The 15,739-nt window shown below is 46.7% G+C and overlaps 1 protein-coding gene across 2 annotated transcripts; it reads right to left on the bottom strand.

Moving 5' to 3' along the window:
• Window positions 1-6,014: 6,014 nt before the first annotated feature.
• On the bottom strand, window positions 6,015-13,186 carry abce1 (ATP-binding cassette, sub-family E (OABP), member 1). 2 transcript variants are annotated; one of them, XM_047045703.1, is made up of 18 exons: window positions 13,062-13,186; window positions 11,994-12,166; window positions 11,752-11,837; window positions 11,556-11,653; window positions 11,322-11,439; window positions 10,873-11,010; window positions 10,588-10,657; window positions 10,312-10,408; window positions 10,110-10,199; window positions 9,889-10,010; window positions 9,207-9,428; window positions 9,054-9,113; window positions 8,886-8,944; window positions 8,673-8,783; window positions 8,259-8,401; window positions 7,683-7,805; window positions 7,230-7,341; window positions 6,015-7,106 (listed from the first exon to the last, which is right to left on the bottom strand). In XM_047045703.1, the coding sequence occupies exons 2-18, from the start codon at window positions 12,094-12,096 to the stop codon at window positions 7,059-7,061; spliced, it is 1,800 nt and encodes a 599-aa protein (XP_046901659.1). In that variant the 5' UTR covers window positions 12,097-12,166; window positions 13,062-13,186; the 3' UTR covers window positions 6,015-7,058. The 2 variants fall into 2 exon arrangements, with proteins under 2 accessions (XP_046901659.1, XP_046901660.1); XM_047045704.1 differs by having other exon boundaries at window positions 11,994-12,162.
• Window positions 13,187-15,739: the final 2,553 nt, after the last annotated feature.

The raw sequence follows: 15,739 nt of genomic DNA, 5'->3' as shown, positions 1-15,739 counted from the left end.
CTTGTCTGGTGTTGGTTATCTGATGGCGAACTCCTGAACTGCACTGTGTTAAGCAATCCGCTCTTCTACTTTGATTGTGATATGATAAGCACTATTTACGTTGTCAGGAGAACAAAAGTTTCTTGGGCGAGGGTAAACATTAGAACATGTTCACTCATGTCATACACCATCTCAAATTCTCACCTTTCTGTTTGAGCAAATAGGTCTAAACGGACAGTTCAAGCTAGTCGTAAACAATATTATATATACACAAGAGATTAAAATAGACCAGAGTCTTGATTGTCAGCAAATGGTCTTATAAATGTTGCATATCATGCAACTATAAAAGGGTATAGTTAAAATCTCGTTTCCTCATCTCCTTTCTTGTTCTTGAAACTGGACTCTTTCTGCATAAAGTCTGCATGCATTGAATCATGCGTTGTAATGTTAGTGACTAAATAGTAAAATTGCTAAGAAAATTGCATTCAGTACGCTAGTATTAAAAGATAGACTGTAGGACCTATAACAATGATGCTACTGTAAATCACACAACATAAACACACTGATGCGTACTTCCATGAAAAACTTGGAAATATGGAAAATTCTAGGAATTCTCGTTTATACGTTACAGCATCGCCTACAAATAAATTAAGTCTTTAGTCAAGTTCAAAGGCACCACTGCCAAACTGTGAGAAAAGCCGGTCGCAGGAACCTGTGAAATGGGGAACTATATTATCCTCAAGACGGGCTGATTTAGCGGCGGAGGAGAACCACTGAAAGTGGGCGCTCCTAGCGCAGGTTACGTCACGGAGCTGGCGACAGAATGTCTGAGTAAGGCGAGAGCAAGCTGCACGTGAATGTAAAATCTGGGAAAACAGTGCGATCTGGGGAGCGCGATGGGAGTATTTTAGAGGGAAAGACAGGCACTACAGATGCCAAAATTAGACTTGAATTGTCGGCAAATTTGATTACTTTGCTATTTAGAAAAAGAGTGTCAGTTTGCGCCCCCTCCCCCCCACCCGCACCTCCTGCACTATCCTCTGATCCAGTCACTGCCCTGGGTGCCTTCATCCGACTGAAGCCTACTTTGTTTGTAGAAGAAGCAGGCTGCAATACTTAATGCAAATATTTGCTGAATGATAGCAGCTAAACATGCTTTTTTGTCTTTTGCATCATGGTACAATAAGCAAGCATCTCTTGCAGTAAGTAAATCCATGATGGCAGTGCAGTTTTCCTGCAATCTTAATCAATGTTATCACACTAAAAAATGAAATAGAATTAGTCCTGGTTTGACAGATCAACTGGATTGGATACTGTTAAACTATTAGCTCTTAGTACTGTATTATTGATACTGATGTAATTGCAGTAACACTGCCATAGACATCAACAAAGCTCTCAAAATCAATGTAAATCCCATCCATGAGATAATGCCTTTATGAGAAGAAAACCAAACCCAGAGTGGAACAACTTGAGGAGCCGCTCTCCACCCCATGCCCCTGCCATCCCAGTATTTGATGGTAGTGGGAGAGCTTCTCAGGGAGGTCGTTCCATGACATGTCTTATTGTTTGGCCGTCACACAGCTGGACAGCACTGAGGGAGAGGAGAAAAGGGGTCACCACCTTCCCATCCCCTCCTGCTCTCTCACACTGGTCCACAGGACGGGCTGGGACTACGGTAGGTACTGGGTCTGGTGCTAGGGTCTGGGACGGGCTGGGACTACGGTAGGTACTGGGTCTGGTGCTAGGGTCTGGGACGGGCTGGGACTACGGTAGGTACTGGGTCTGGTGCTAGGGTCTGGGACGGGCTGGGACTACGGTAGGTACTGGGTCTGGTGCTAGGGTCTGGGACGGGCTGGGACTACGGTAGGTACTGGGACTGGTGCTAGGGTCTGGGGCTAGGTCTCGGGCTAGGGATAGGGCTGGGAATTGGGTTAGAACTGGGAGCTGGTACTGGGCCAGTACCACAGCCTACTCTATGGGAAAGATGATGCTCCACTGTCTACTGCCGTGTTCTGACCAGAATATAACCACAGTTCTGTGTGACTGGCCCTACAAGGTAATAACCTCAGGGTCATGAGATACTCCTATAAAATAGTCCTTCAACTAAACCCCCCAACCCTAGCCCCCTGTCGGTAGTGTCCGCTGGTCTGAAGAGTCAGTCAGTCAATGGCCAGTGTGTGGGCACTCCGCCATGGTGAGTTCACTTAGTAGTATCAGGTCAAGGGTTACGGAGAACGGGAGCCATTTAAAACTACTGGATCCCTGCCTGTCTCTGGCCGGCGGGCAGAGGAGGAAGAACATAGCTGAGGGTCGGATACTTTGACATCACAGTCACCACGGAGTACTGTGAACTGGCACGGGGGTGGAAATGCTTGGAGCTGATTGACATACATGCGTTGGGATGACACTCTCTCACACATGCCATTCACCCCCCCCCCCTCCCCCTGGCAGGCAGCATGCAAAGGCGCTTTCTTGGCAGGGGCCGGTGGAGAAACGCTAGTCATCGCCTCGGCAGCCTATCGTCCGGCTCGCGTTTCAAACGGGCGCCTCGCTTGAAGACGCAGCCTTCCGCAAGCCCTAGAAATAATGTGCGGAGGAGCGATATCCCTCCCTCCCCTCCATCCCCAAAGCCCCCTCACTCCACCCACACAGACCCTTGCACCAGACACATACAGTGGCATTGAAGGTGTCAGTCACTTAGGTCATCATGATTGGGGCCCTAGGCACATTGCTGTGTCTCTGGTTGGTTAATGTCAATCATCTCCACATTAAAATGCAATGCCAGGGAGTGAGTCCATACATATGTGAAACAATGAACAAGACAGTCACACACAATCTTTCAGATACTTCTCTCTCTCACACACACGCACCTTACCACCACATCCCTCATTTCTGACCAAATTCAACACAGGCACACTACAAAATGATCTCCTAGATCTCTTAGGCAGCCAAATGCTGTGGATCTCTGTCAGGAAATGCTGACATTTCTAACACTGAACCCATTGTTTAAAAACAGACTCACAGTCAAGTGCCAACTGTGTCTAGAAATCCCTGTTGGAGTCTGATGCACCCCCCCCCCCCCCTTCCACATGCACACCCTTTTCCCCACACAAGAGCTCCCCCGTGACAGGGCACCATGGAGGGTGGTCTGGGTGACACTGAGGAAACAGCAGTCTGGCTCTCTGGGGGCCTCATCAGCTGTCCCCAGGTGGTGAGAATGAGGGAGCTCCAGAGAGGGCTCCTCTGTGGGTCGTCACAGCAGGGGACGACGACACGGCGATGACACGGCGATGACACGGTGAACTTGCGGAGAAGACAACTGTGCTACGGGGGGCTTGGGACTGCAAAATAGAGAGAGTATTCTACAGGTGGACTTCAAAGATTTGAAGAGGAATTGTATTTATTCTGTGTATGTCCATGCCGTTCGGTGCAAGTTGAAAACTTTCCAATGTAGTCGGACTCTGATTTACACATATTTCAATCTTTGTAGTAGTTTAGTTTAGTTTATTTTGTTTATTTTTTCAGAGACAGTGTACATTAATCAACGTTTCAGTAAAAGTGCCGGTTTAGCCAGCTGGCTAATTTTCAACCGCAGTTCTTGGGCAGGTTATTACAGTAAAAACAGTTACAGTACGTATGTATTGTGTATGTACTATGTAGTGTGCATAAAGTGTGCATATTTAACATACAGCATGAAAAACAATAGGTCGTACGAATTCTCAGAATGGATTTTAAGAGAGGCAGCAGGTGGTAGAGAAATGTCGGAAGGAACTCTATAACTTTACATTTACGACTTGTGTTAATCCCTCAAGAAGTGATTCATCTTGGGCGGGAAGAGGAATCTCGCACCTGCACACACACCTAATTCAACTCCAAAGACAGGATTTGGTAAGCGGATTTGATGCAATAGGCCTACTTCACCCCTGAGTCAAAGCTGTGTTTGCCTATGTGGCTGTTTTACAATGGGACTGTATGCAAGTCCTTCCTGCCTGGTCTCATCTCACAGATGTTCCTGCAATACAGTCCAGTGAGGTCATCTCTCACGAGAGGTGGCGGTCTGTACATCTGGGGATGGGGGGAGTGTGTGTATGTGTGTGTGAGGGGGGGGGGGCATTGTAAACGATAGTGTCATGACATCACCTCTTCCTGGATCTGGGCTTCCATACACATATCAGCAGAGGCAGAAAATAGCACGGTTCCCAAAACAAAAGACGCGATGACGGATTTGGTTCAGCCTCAGAATAATCATCATCACCGGTGGATTAGATCATTGCTGCGCTTTTAGGGTCAACTGTCATGGTGCAGGGGTAAACAGGAGGGGAGATAGCTATGTACGTTTTTGGGTGTCAGTGTGTGTGTGTGTGTGTGTGTGTGTGTGTGTATGTGTGTGTGCGGGAGTCAGGTGGCGGTTAGGGAATTGGGCTAGTAATCCGAAGGTTGCTGGTTCGATTCCTGGCTGTGCCAAAATGACGTTATGTCCTTGGGCAAGGCACCCTACTTGCCTCGGGGAGAATGTCTCTGTACTTACTGTAAGTTGCTCTGGATAAGAGCATCTGCTAAATGTCAAATGTAAATGTGTGTGGGAGGGGCAGATGGCTTACAACAGTGAGAGCTAATCAGTAACACAAAGAAGGATGAATAGTTGAAACACTTGGAACAAAACAATGAAGGATGATCCAGAACAGTCTCTAAATGCACTTTCAGATGAACAAGAATGGAAAAACATTTTTATACATAACCGGTATGTGCATGCCTTTGGTAGGACTGATGAAAATATAAATCCATAGCTAATATAAATAGACAGATGCTATGTGAACGAGCTAATGTGCATGAGGACCAGCTTGCCTATATACATGTATGTACATGAGCCTAGTTTCATTGCAAAACACAATGGTGATGCATGTGGGGAATGTCTGAATGCTACACATTTACTACAGCATAAGGTCAGGGACATCCCTTGCTTAATTTGATCTTTAAGACAGAGTGGCACATGCATCGATGATGTCATTTCAAAGTCCTGAACTGATCCCTGGTAGAACGACCACAAGCACCCACACCCCCCCTCAGGCCTGAGGGCTGCAGCTGTGCCCTTTCTATACCCCCTGTGTGTACGGGAGTGTGTGTGTGGTGGTGGGGTTAAGACCTGGTAATGCATTTACAGGGCCGGTTGTAATCTGCTGTAATCTGATTGGATACTCCTTTTAACTGATGTGCCCCCTCCCTTCCCACAGATCCTGTTCAGAGTGGTGTCATGTTTTACTCCCAGTAGACAAAGCATACCCCCTCCCCCCACCCACACTCATCTATTCCTTCTAGCCCCGCACTGCCCCCATTCACTCTACAACCTTCCTTCAAAGTAGTGACCTGTCAATCATGACCCCAGGACTCTCAGGCCGGTACCACCATCCAGCTCCACAATCCAGCCCCACCATCCAGCTCCACCATCCAGCCCCACCATCCAGCTCCACCATCCAGCTCCACCATCCAGCCCCAGCCCATCCTGCCACAACCTCCCTCTCTGGAATGTAGGCTAGAGGCCCGCTCAGACTTCTTGCCCATTGTATATTATTTTTATGGTTACCTTATCTCCATAATCCCGTTGGTAAACTGGCACTTAAAATATATTTACATTTAGCAGACGCTCTTATCCAGAGAGATTTACAGTAAGTACAGGGACATTCCCCCGAGGCAAGTAGGGTGAAGTGCCTTGCCCAAGGACACAGCATCATTTGGCACTGCCGGAAACCGAACCAGCAACCTTCGGATTACTTGCCCAATTCCCTAACCGCTCAGCCACCGGACTATAGAAAAAGAACAAATGTTGAAAAACGTCAGGTTGACCTTTCCAACCACTGGTGGTCCAAATATTTACCCTCTTGTAAAAAGATTGTCCTGGTCATGCATGCAAAACTAGTGGTGTAATGGTCAACTTCTGATGTTATGCATGACTCGCACACCAATTGTAGATAACCACTGCTTTAGCATTGATTATTCTCAAATACCAGCACTTTAAGAAACAGAAAGGAAGACATTGAGACAAAGATACTCTTTTATGGTGATATTTTTTTCTTGTCACACACACTTGCCATTTTGAGTTACAAAACAAGATACGTGTCCATATTGCAGGTATAGGCCCACCAATACAAAAGAGCAGCAAATATGTTTAATATTTAGCCCCATCTAGTGGTTGGTTTGGGAGATGACACTGGTTAAATACACAACCATTTTTTATCAAAGGTGTGATCCATTGATCTGAGAAACTTTTGCAGCAAGCTTCAAATATGCCTTAGCAGCGAACTTAAGATATCACAAGCAGTAGTGAAGAAAACATTAAACTCGGGTGAGAATTTCAGAAATTGAAAATAAAACAATTTCAGTAAAGACCAGAGACCCATTCATCATTTCTATCAATAAAGCATAACTGTACACCTTATATATTTAGCTGTAGCTATGCAGTGAATGTTAAATAACGTATGGTACCTGGAGCAAGTAAGGTCTATGATCCAGAGCAAGTTATGGTAATCTTTCAAGACCATGGTCTGTGCTGCTTACAAGACGTATAGGTTGTCAATATCCATTTCAAATGTACATAGTTGTGATAGGAAATACATGTCATTTTCTTAGTCAATTTATGTTTTCCTTTACTTTTTTAAATATTTTACTTGGGGAAAAAACATGGCCATGCACAGGATATGGGGTCAATTTATTTAATGAGTTATTCTCTTTAAAAATGAGCTAAAACATTCCTTTGGGTCACAAAGGCGTGTGCATGTATATATAACTAGACTCCCTAACCCTTAGCATAGGTTGGAGCTCAGCTAGGATATTCAAAGACATTTCTCAGGGGGACTCACATCCACACATTCTATATGACTTATACTAGCACTTAATGAATATTTTGTCATTTGTTTGGCCATGGGAGGCTCCCCTGGGAAATGGAAAAGGAAACCCTGTTGTAATTCAATGGACCCTGGAAGGCGGGACTTGGCTTGCTGCTGGGCCAGTGTCTTTCTCTCTTCCACTGTAGATGGGGGTGAGGAGGATGGAGATTTCTCTTTCTATGAAGGAGGGAATGGGATTTAGTCGTCCAAGAAGAAGTAGTTGCCACTCTTCTTCTGCTCCACATCCTAGGAGGAGAGAATATGCAGGTGTGAAACAAGTGAAAACACAAATGCAAAAAAAGAACTTATTCGGCAAGGTTGTTTAATATTTGAAGAAACGGAACATCTTTGTTAATTGCGACATGGTACCTTAATGGAATTCATCTTGTTGATTCTTGGTCGGAAGTTGTTGGGGTCTCTTCTGAAGGTGATCTCCAGCTGCGAGAGGAACTTGTTCATCCCAGCGAGCAGGGTCTGCGGCCTGGAGGGTCGGACAGATAAGGGACGCTTCTGGAACCTTCTACACCATCTTAAGTTCACGCTTCTGGAACCTTCTACACCATCTTAAGTTCAAGGTTCTGGAACCTTCTACACCATCTTAAGTTCACAAGTGAGCAACCCTCCTATTCATCCCCACCCAAGTTTTTAAATTTTTATGTAAACTTAGGCCAGTAGATTTACCATCTTTACAAAGGTGTGAAGGTTATTTAACAGAGCGCAGATTGATAAATAGGGCTGGGGATCTAAACATTAAAAAAGGGATCTGGAGTTGTAGAGATTAGTGTGGCCGTGTTGCTAGGCGTCAGGTAAGACGGGGCTTACGTGTTGGCGGCGGTGCTCCTGGATGGGATGCCGTCGAACACGATGACGCGGTCGGCCAGGTAGGTGGCCATGATGAAGTCATGCTCCACCACGAAGGCCGTCTTCTTAGCGTGGAGGATGAAGCTAGGGATGCATGAGGAGACGAAGGCATTAACATACCTAACTTTAGGGTAACTTTACTCACTGAGCTCTAATCAAATCAAACACACGTAACAAGATAACTATAGCTCAAATGACTAAACTAGTCTTGATGCACTCCACCAAATTTGTTTCTAAACGACTCCAGCAGCTGATATCCCAATTCCTGCAAGGCCTCTTATGCCTTGGTATTAAGAATCACGGCAATGTGTACCAGCTGGCTCTAAGGCAACTTCCATGTCAGAGAGCGCCTGCCAGAGCCAGACTGGGGTGCACTGTAGCAGAGCTCAAATTGAGCCAGATCACGTGTCTTTACAGACGACTGGCACAGAGTGTAGCCTGCAGAGCCAGTCCTAGGGATGACTGTGTGGTGTAGCGTCGAGAGGCACTGGACCACCCCCAAGCTGTAGGTGGCGCTCTCCTGAAGTCTGGTCGTACCGTTTGATGACCCTGGCAGCCATGAGACGCTGCTCTGAGTCCAGGTAAGCGGAGGGCTCATCTATAAGGTAGACGTCAGCAGGCTTGCCCAGGCACAGTGCCAGGGCTACTCTCTGGAGCTCACCCCCAGACAGGTTCTGGACCTGGGAGTGGAGGAGGGGGAAGAGGAGGAGGAAAAAGGAAAAAGGACTGGTCAGACAGCACCCATGATAAAATAATCATAAATGATCTAAAAGTTATCTTCTAATACAAAGTAGACTGAAGTCTATGCAAGGGTGGCTAGAGTGGTGCATTGCCATTAGAAAAGCTTGACACGCAGGATCATCTAAAACATGTTGTCCAGTGTTGACATGCTACAAAACCAGCTAACTGCGGCACCTGCGGTCGCCACGACGATGCCAGTATGTCACTTACGTCCTGGTCGATGATGCTCTCGATCTGCATGGGCTTCATGACGTCTGTCACAAACTGTGGGTGCGTGTAGGCGTCCCGGATCTTGTCGTGGAGCAGGGCCCGCACACTGCCCTGTGGGGAGAGAGAGGTGAGGGGTGAGGGGCCAGCCTGGTGTGGTGTGGTGTGGTCCTCAGAAAAGGCAGCTGGGGCTGAATGGGGAGGAGGGACACCTACTTTGAACTTGGGGCTGATCTTCTGGGGCTTGTAGCTGACATTGAGGACAGGCACTTCACCTAAAATGAAGCAGACACAATCAACGTTGATGTTAGAGGATTTACTGAGGTAATAGCAGTGGAGTAGTGGTGTTAAGCAGCTGTTCAAAAGACTGCAGGTGAGGCTTACCTCCTTCATCTGGCTTCAGGCGCCCCGCCAGCATTCTGATGAAAGTTGTTTTACCCGTCCCTGAGAAAGGCAAAACATTTATAATAGTGTCCTGGGCACACACACAGAGAGCAACCTCTTTCTTTCTCTCTTTCACACACACGCGTTACTTACCGTTCTCCCCCAGCATCACCATGATCTCAGAGTCTGTGAACTCTCCCTCCAGGATCTCCAGGGCAAAGTCCCCCATGGCCTTCTTCATGTGGGGGTATTGGTAACGGCACATCTTCTTGATCTCCTCCTCGTTGGCCGTCTCTGCCACCTTGAAGACCAGCGACACCTCACGGAAGCGCAGGTTCTCCGTGGGCACGTAGCCGTCCAGGAAGATGTTGATGCCTGAAGAGAGGGAGGAAGGGAGGGGCGCCAGACGGGCCGGAGAAAATAGGTGTGAGACAGTTTGTAGTTTCAACGTTTGGTAATTGGTTGCATTAGTACAAACCAGTTACACAATCAGAAAAGAAGACCCAAATTTGGCAACATTAACATTATTAACAGAGCCCCCAGGGAGGTCGATGTGCATTCAGAAATCATTCACAACAGGTTAGGTAACAACGCATCAACATTGATGGTGGAGATGTGTACCAGCTGGCTCTAAGGCAACTTCCATGTCAGAGAGTGCCTGCCAAAGCCAGACTGGGGTGCACTGTAGCAGAGCTCAAATTGAGCCAGATCACGTGTCTTTACAGACGACTGGCACAGAGTGTAGCCTGCAGAGCCAGTCCTAGGGATGACTGTATGGTGTAGCGTCGAGAGGCACTGGACTGGGATGTGGGAGCGCTAGGGAAGGGGAGCGTACCTTCCCTGACCCCAAAGGGCATGGTGACCACACCGTAGGCGCTGGGTACGCCGTACAGGCAGCAGATGAAGTCAGACAGGTAGTCCAGCACACTCAGATCGTGCTCCACAACAATGATGTATCTGGGAGGGGACACACGCACAAAACAAACATCTGGGGTCAAGAGTCACGCTCCCGTTTCCCATGGATAGACAGATGTTTTTAGTTGATTTCTTGCCCACCTGTCTGGGGTGATGAGGGAGCGGATGGTGATGGCAGCCTTTAAACGCTGCTTCACATCCAGGTAACTGGACGGCTCGTCGAACATGAAGCTGGAATGACAACGGGAAACCTCAATAGTAACACAGCACTGATCCTAGCTACTCAACAAGGCAGGGCTACTTGGGGTGCGCTTGGTTGAGGCGGCAGTGCCCCTGGACCTACATGTCAGCCCTCTGGATGCAGACCACGGCACAGGCAAAGCGCTGCAGCTCTCCTCCAGAGAGGTCCTCCACGTTCCTGTCCCTTAGGTGAGTCAGATCTGGACACACACAGAAAAGTTCTCAAAATCTGCTCTCTAAACAATTTCCACCATCATTTCTTGGAATAAGTCGGCCTGTAAAATAACATTTCCCACAACAACAACAAAAAAAGGTTTGAACTACATGTGGACACTAGAAAAGGCTACTGGTCTGGGAACAGAAGGAGGAGCCGGCGTACCTAGCATATCACAGACGATGGTCTCCGTCTTGGTGTCATCTTTCCTGCTCAGGATGGAACCCACGGTCCCCTGGTGGCACAACACAGGAACACGGTTACACTTGGCCATAGTAGCGCCTGGCCCGTTGGGACACAAAGCCTTCCTGTTCATGTTTGGTATGCATGTGGCTGGAGATCACATGACTTTGCCACTACTAATATACAGCGTGTAAGGGCAACTACCGCATTGGTTCACCGACCTTCTGGTGGTAGTGTGATTCAACACAGGCTGAGAGGGGGACTGACCTTGACCGTTTTGGGGATCTGGTCGACGTATTGGGGCTTGACGATGGCCTTCAGGTCATCTTCCAGGATCTTGGTGAAGTAGTTCTGCAGCTCCGAGCCCCGGAAGTAGGTGAGGATCTCCTGCCAGTCTGGGGGAGCCTGGGGCACACCAAACATATGTTGACATTAATGTTTCCTTTATTGTGTACGGAGAGTGTTATACTCTCAATGTGAGTCCTGGTTCAGCAGTGTTAATATGAATGCTATGTTCATTTAATTGCGACTTTATAGTTATGGCCGACACACTTGGGCTCTTAAACACGGGTCCTGTTATGACACATGAGGAATGCTACACATGCCATAGCCCCTCTCCCCCATGATCAATCCCTTTAAGAGCTTGTGCTGGGAATGTGGAAGTGAACTGAAATCACTGTGATTGATGTGTGGCCATGTGGGCAGATCTCACTCACATCAAACTTTCCCAGATTGGGCTTCTGTTTTCCAGCTAGGATCTTCAGCGCTGTGGACTTGCCGATGCCGTTGGTTCCCACCAGCCCTAACACCTCCCCAGGTCGAGGTATAGGTAATCTAAAACATGTCCCACACATTGGGTTGTATTTTGGAAAAACAAATCAGACCGAAAGGCTGGATGAAAACTTGTCATGGTGTAGCTCCCCGTGTCTTTAACTTGGGGCTGAACTCACCTATGCAACTTGAAAGAGTTGGCACAGTATCTGTGAGTGGTCTCTTTCTCAAGGTTGCTTGGCAAGTTGACGATGGACAAGGCCCCGAATGGACATTTCTGATGAGGGTGGAGTAAGGGTAGAGTTATCAAGACTTTGCCACATTCAACCAACTACTAAGCATTTCACTGGTCATGGTCAAATTATTATGTTTTACCTTAATGCAGATTCCACAGCCAATACAGAGAGATTCGGAAATCCAGACAATTTTGCTCTGAGCGGTGACCTCTATACACAGTTTGCCTGCATGACAGAAATTAGTACATGAAAGCATCAAAAGGATATTATTTAAAAAATATGATGTTCGGATCTGTGCTTTGGGTCTTGTGTTATGTTGCATACTGTAACTATGGTGACAGATTTCAAGGTTTACGATACATTAATGATTTCCAATCTTACCCATTCGGACCACTGGGCAGCTTTTCTTGCATTCCTGACGACATTTCTTTGGCTTGCACTTGTCATGGTTGACGATGGCGATTCGCGTGTTCTTCTCCGACATTCTGACTACCTCCTATCAGGTCTCGGCAGATCAGGTCCTCTCCCCCTCTGCTGCTGCCGCAGATAGCTAGCTAACAGAGAACAAGGTCGTGAGTCAGCCCAAACTCCATTTTAAACTAACAAGCTAGAGCTAGCTAACAAAGCCGGCAACTGTCACCATAACGGACCCCTAGCGAGTGACAAATGATTTGACTTAAAATTTGAATTCGACACAGGAGTATCGCAAGACTCGTTTGTAAAGTTGGCACAGCTGGGTTAGCACGTAGCCAACCAATAAAACCACTATTAACCGCAAAACGTTCTTGTTAAGAGTCTTAGCCAATTTATAGCTTCATGGACAGATACGCGGTAGAACGTTAAACTGATCAGTTTGCTAATGTCTGCAATTCAGTGTATGTCCCCATACACTGAATTTCCATCTAGTTAACTAATGTACTCCACCTGCTAGACTAGAATAGCTAGCTAACTAGATAGCTAATAGGGTACAGTAGCTAGCGTTGGATGGAACCCAACGTTGGCTAGGCTATACTAGATCGCCCGTTCTTTCAACTTTTCTTTTCTTTTGTCCTAAAACACATCTGGACGACGCTAAATATAGTAACTCAGCTGGGTTTCACGAATTAGCATATATCAATTTATAAAAGACTTCATATTAATCAAGTGCAGCTAGTCTAACCTGACTAGTTAGCTGGCTATCAACAGCTGACACAAGATACGAGAAATGACACATGCTAGCTAGCTTGCAGTCTTAAAATTCACACTAGCTAGCTAGCTACATGATTGCTGACGATAGTTACTCTGACGTTAGCACTGGCTATCCAGTGCGGCCATCCAGCTAAGTAGCTAGCTAGCCTGACGGATAGCTTAGCTAGCTAGTAAATTGGTAGACCCATTGGTAGATCCATTCATTGTTATTATTTTTTTTTTAAATCATTAAATGAATCACTGGCATGATAATTGACTCACCCAAATACGCTACTTTGGTGTTCGTTTCCTTAGAGTTCAAAATTATATCTGTAATGTGACGATATAAATTTGGAGTTTCATGCAACGTGTTCCCAATGAGGACCAAACGCCGGGAGGAAATATGGCGCGCCTGTGCGTAAAATTGAGTACGTAGGTCATGCGTCTGTCTGACGTAGTACCTTTTTAGAAGAAAAAAAAATGCGGGGGTATTTGAGGTAAAAGCAAATGTAGGCCATCTGGTTGAATTTGTCTCATGTTCTCACCAGGGAGTGTGAATTTGTCACCTAATGCTTTGATTGAATAACGTAAATCGTTACATTCGTTTAATAAGCTCTTACAATACCAATTTCTCACAGTAGTATTTCTTCAGGACTCAGACATAATGTTGAGAAAAAAATGAAAATGATATTGAGTAAATTAGTGAAACAAAAAAGTGAAAACAACAGTAAAGACCTATAAAAACGTAGGCTATGCCAATATAGTTGACAGCTCATACTATAATAGTTAAGGAATGTTGGGAGCATAGTTGAAGGCAGAGATGTGTGTTTGGTGACTTTCTAACCTGATTCAGCACATTTTTTGAAAACCCCCAATGTGACTGACCCCTTTTGTGTCCACTGGTAGAGAAGCCACACAATAACCTCCATAGTACTGGGATGCAACTGGTCCGATGAACCGAATGCTCTCTGTTGTGTAACTGTAGATGCAGAAATTATTGTCACATCATTTTTTATCTGAACCATTGCTCATGTAGGGTACTTGGTCTGGCTAGATTCAACAACAAAAAAATTATCTTCAAAACAATAACAATGTATATATATATATATATTTGTTATCTTCTTCTTGCATGCGCTTTCCACATGTGTCCACAAGAGGTCAGTCTAGTATCACTGTGAAACATGAACGTCACAGTTTTGTCTCGGATCTCAAACCGTGTATCAATGGGGCTTTTCAGCGAGTCTTGGCAATATCTGGCGTAAAAGCCAGCACTGGTACCTTTGGGCGGAAAATTGGACTCAAATTCAGGACTCAAGAAACATTCCATGTCAAATGATTTACACTTTCCCATTAAAACAACCTCTACATTTTGAAACCTCTTGTAATCTGAAATATTGTGGCAGTAATTCATTGAGCTAACAGACAGCCAGTGTTGATCTCGGCGGTGCCAAAATAGACAGAAAAAAGTCTAAAGTAAAACGATATCTAAGCCAACGGTTCATAATATCTTGACGTTGGACCGGGCTGTAGTGTGGTTGCAGCGCGGTCATGTTGGGGTGAGGCCTGGGGCTGTGGGCTGCTCCTTGGGTTTAGGCTTGAGTGGAAGTTGAGGTTCGGTTTGGCCCTGGTCGGTAAGTTTTACAAATGGAAGCAGTGAAACCTTCAGAAACCGTTTGGGGATGTTCTAGTTTGCTTAACATACAAGTTTGTACAATAAAATGTTTAAAGTTACTTTTCCATGAAACCGCCTTACTCTGATGAACTCAAAATGCAATTCATATATATCCACGTAAGTCTCAAACATACTACAGTTGGACCCTGTATGTCTCAGTGTGTCTGTGTGTCTGTGCTACCCCCACGAGGGTGATGGCTGGTGACACGGACTTGGCTACAACTCGGTCTCATCGAGTGATCCCCCCTGGGACTTCCAGCCAGCATGCCAGCCAGCGGCCTTCTCAGACATTCCCCAACACCGTGCCCCGCTGCCAACGCAGAGCCGCCCAACCGTGTGTGCCACCCAGCTCTGCCCGGGCAGACCCAGACACCTGAGCTGGCATGGGACCGAAGGAGAGGAGGGGACGGGTGGATGGATGGATGGAGAGAAGGAGGGAGGGATGGAGAGAAGTAGAGTCTTGCCAGAGAACCGTACGTGGCTGTTGCAGCTGTTGCATACTGCTCCACAACGCACCCTCTGTTCCTGCTTCCAATACAGCACTAATTAAAGTTGCACCCATCTCCGTCGCTGCCAGACCATCCCCCCCCCCCCCCCCCCACACATACACAAACTCTTTCCCCGTTAATGCTAACCCCCCACACACACACACACACTCACACACTCACACTCCATCCCACACTCCCCTCCATCCCCACACGGCCCTCCACTGGCAAACCCTTGCAACAGCAGCCTCGCTTTCCATTTGAACTGAGTTATTGACCAGCCTTTTGTGAACTAAATTTACAGCTTTTGCCCCCCTCGTTGATTCCATCTGCATGCAACTGATTCCTTCACAGTGGATCCGCTATCTGCCCCCCCCCTACCCTCCCACCCTGCCACACACACCCTTTCCCCTCCCTTCTAACCCTTCCACCCTCCCATGTACTGCTATTGAGTGCAGGACAGCATGGAAAAAATAACGCAGGGGGTCCGCGGTGGACCCAGCCTGCCAGCCAGGTAAACACCAATCAAGTCATAATACTAGGTGATCTTGTCCTAATTAAAACATAGTTGCATATCATCTCCAAGAGTCAGGAAATAGAAGACGTAAACACAGGAGGAAAAACGTCCGGGCCACCAACTGACGGAGAGAGATCAGGTGTTCATTAAACAACCCTGATGTTGTTCCTGGTTGCCAGCTCACAGGGTTTTTTTTCTTCTTCTTTCGCTTGTGAGACCTGCTTAAGCTGCTGCCACAAAATTACCCAATGCCATAGCCTTCCCTTCTGTAATTTCCAGGCAAATT

The sequence above is a fragment of the Hypomesus transpacificus genome, chromosome 22, assembly GCF_021917145.1.
Source record: "Hypomesus transpacificus isolate Combined female chromosome 22, fHypTra1, whole genome shotgun sequence".
In the NCBI taxonomy this organism is placed as follows: domain Eukaryota; kingdom Metazoa; phylum Chordata; class Actinopteri; order Osmeriformes; family Osmeridae; genus Hypomesus; species Hypomesus transpacificus.
The sequence above is the reverse complement of the archived record's forward strand: the minus strand, read 5'-3'. Positions and strand labels throughout refer to the sequence as shown.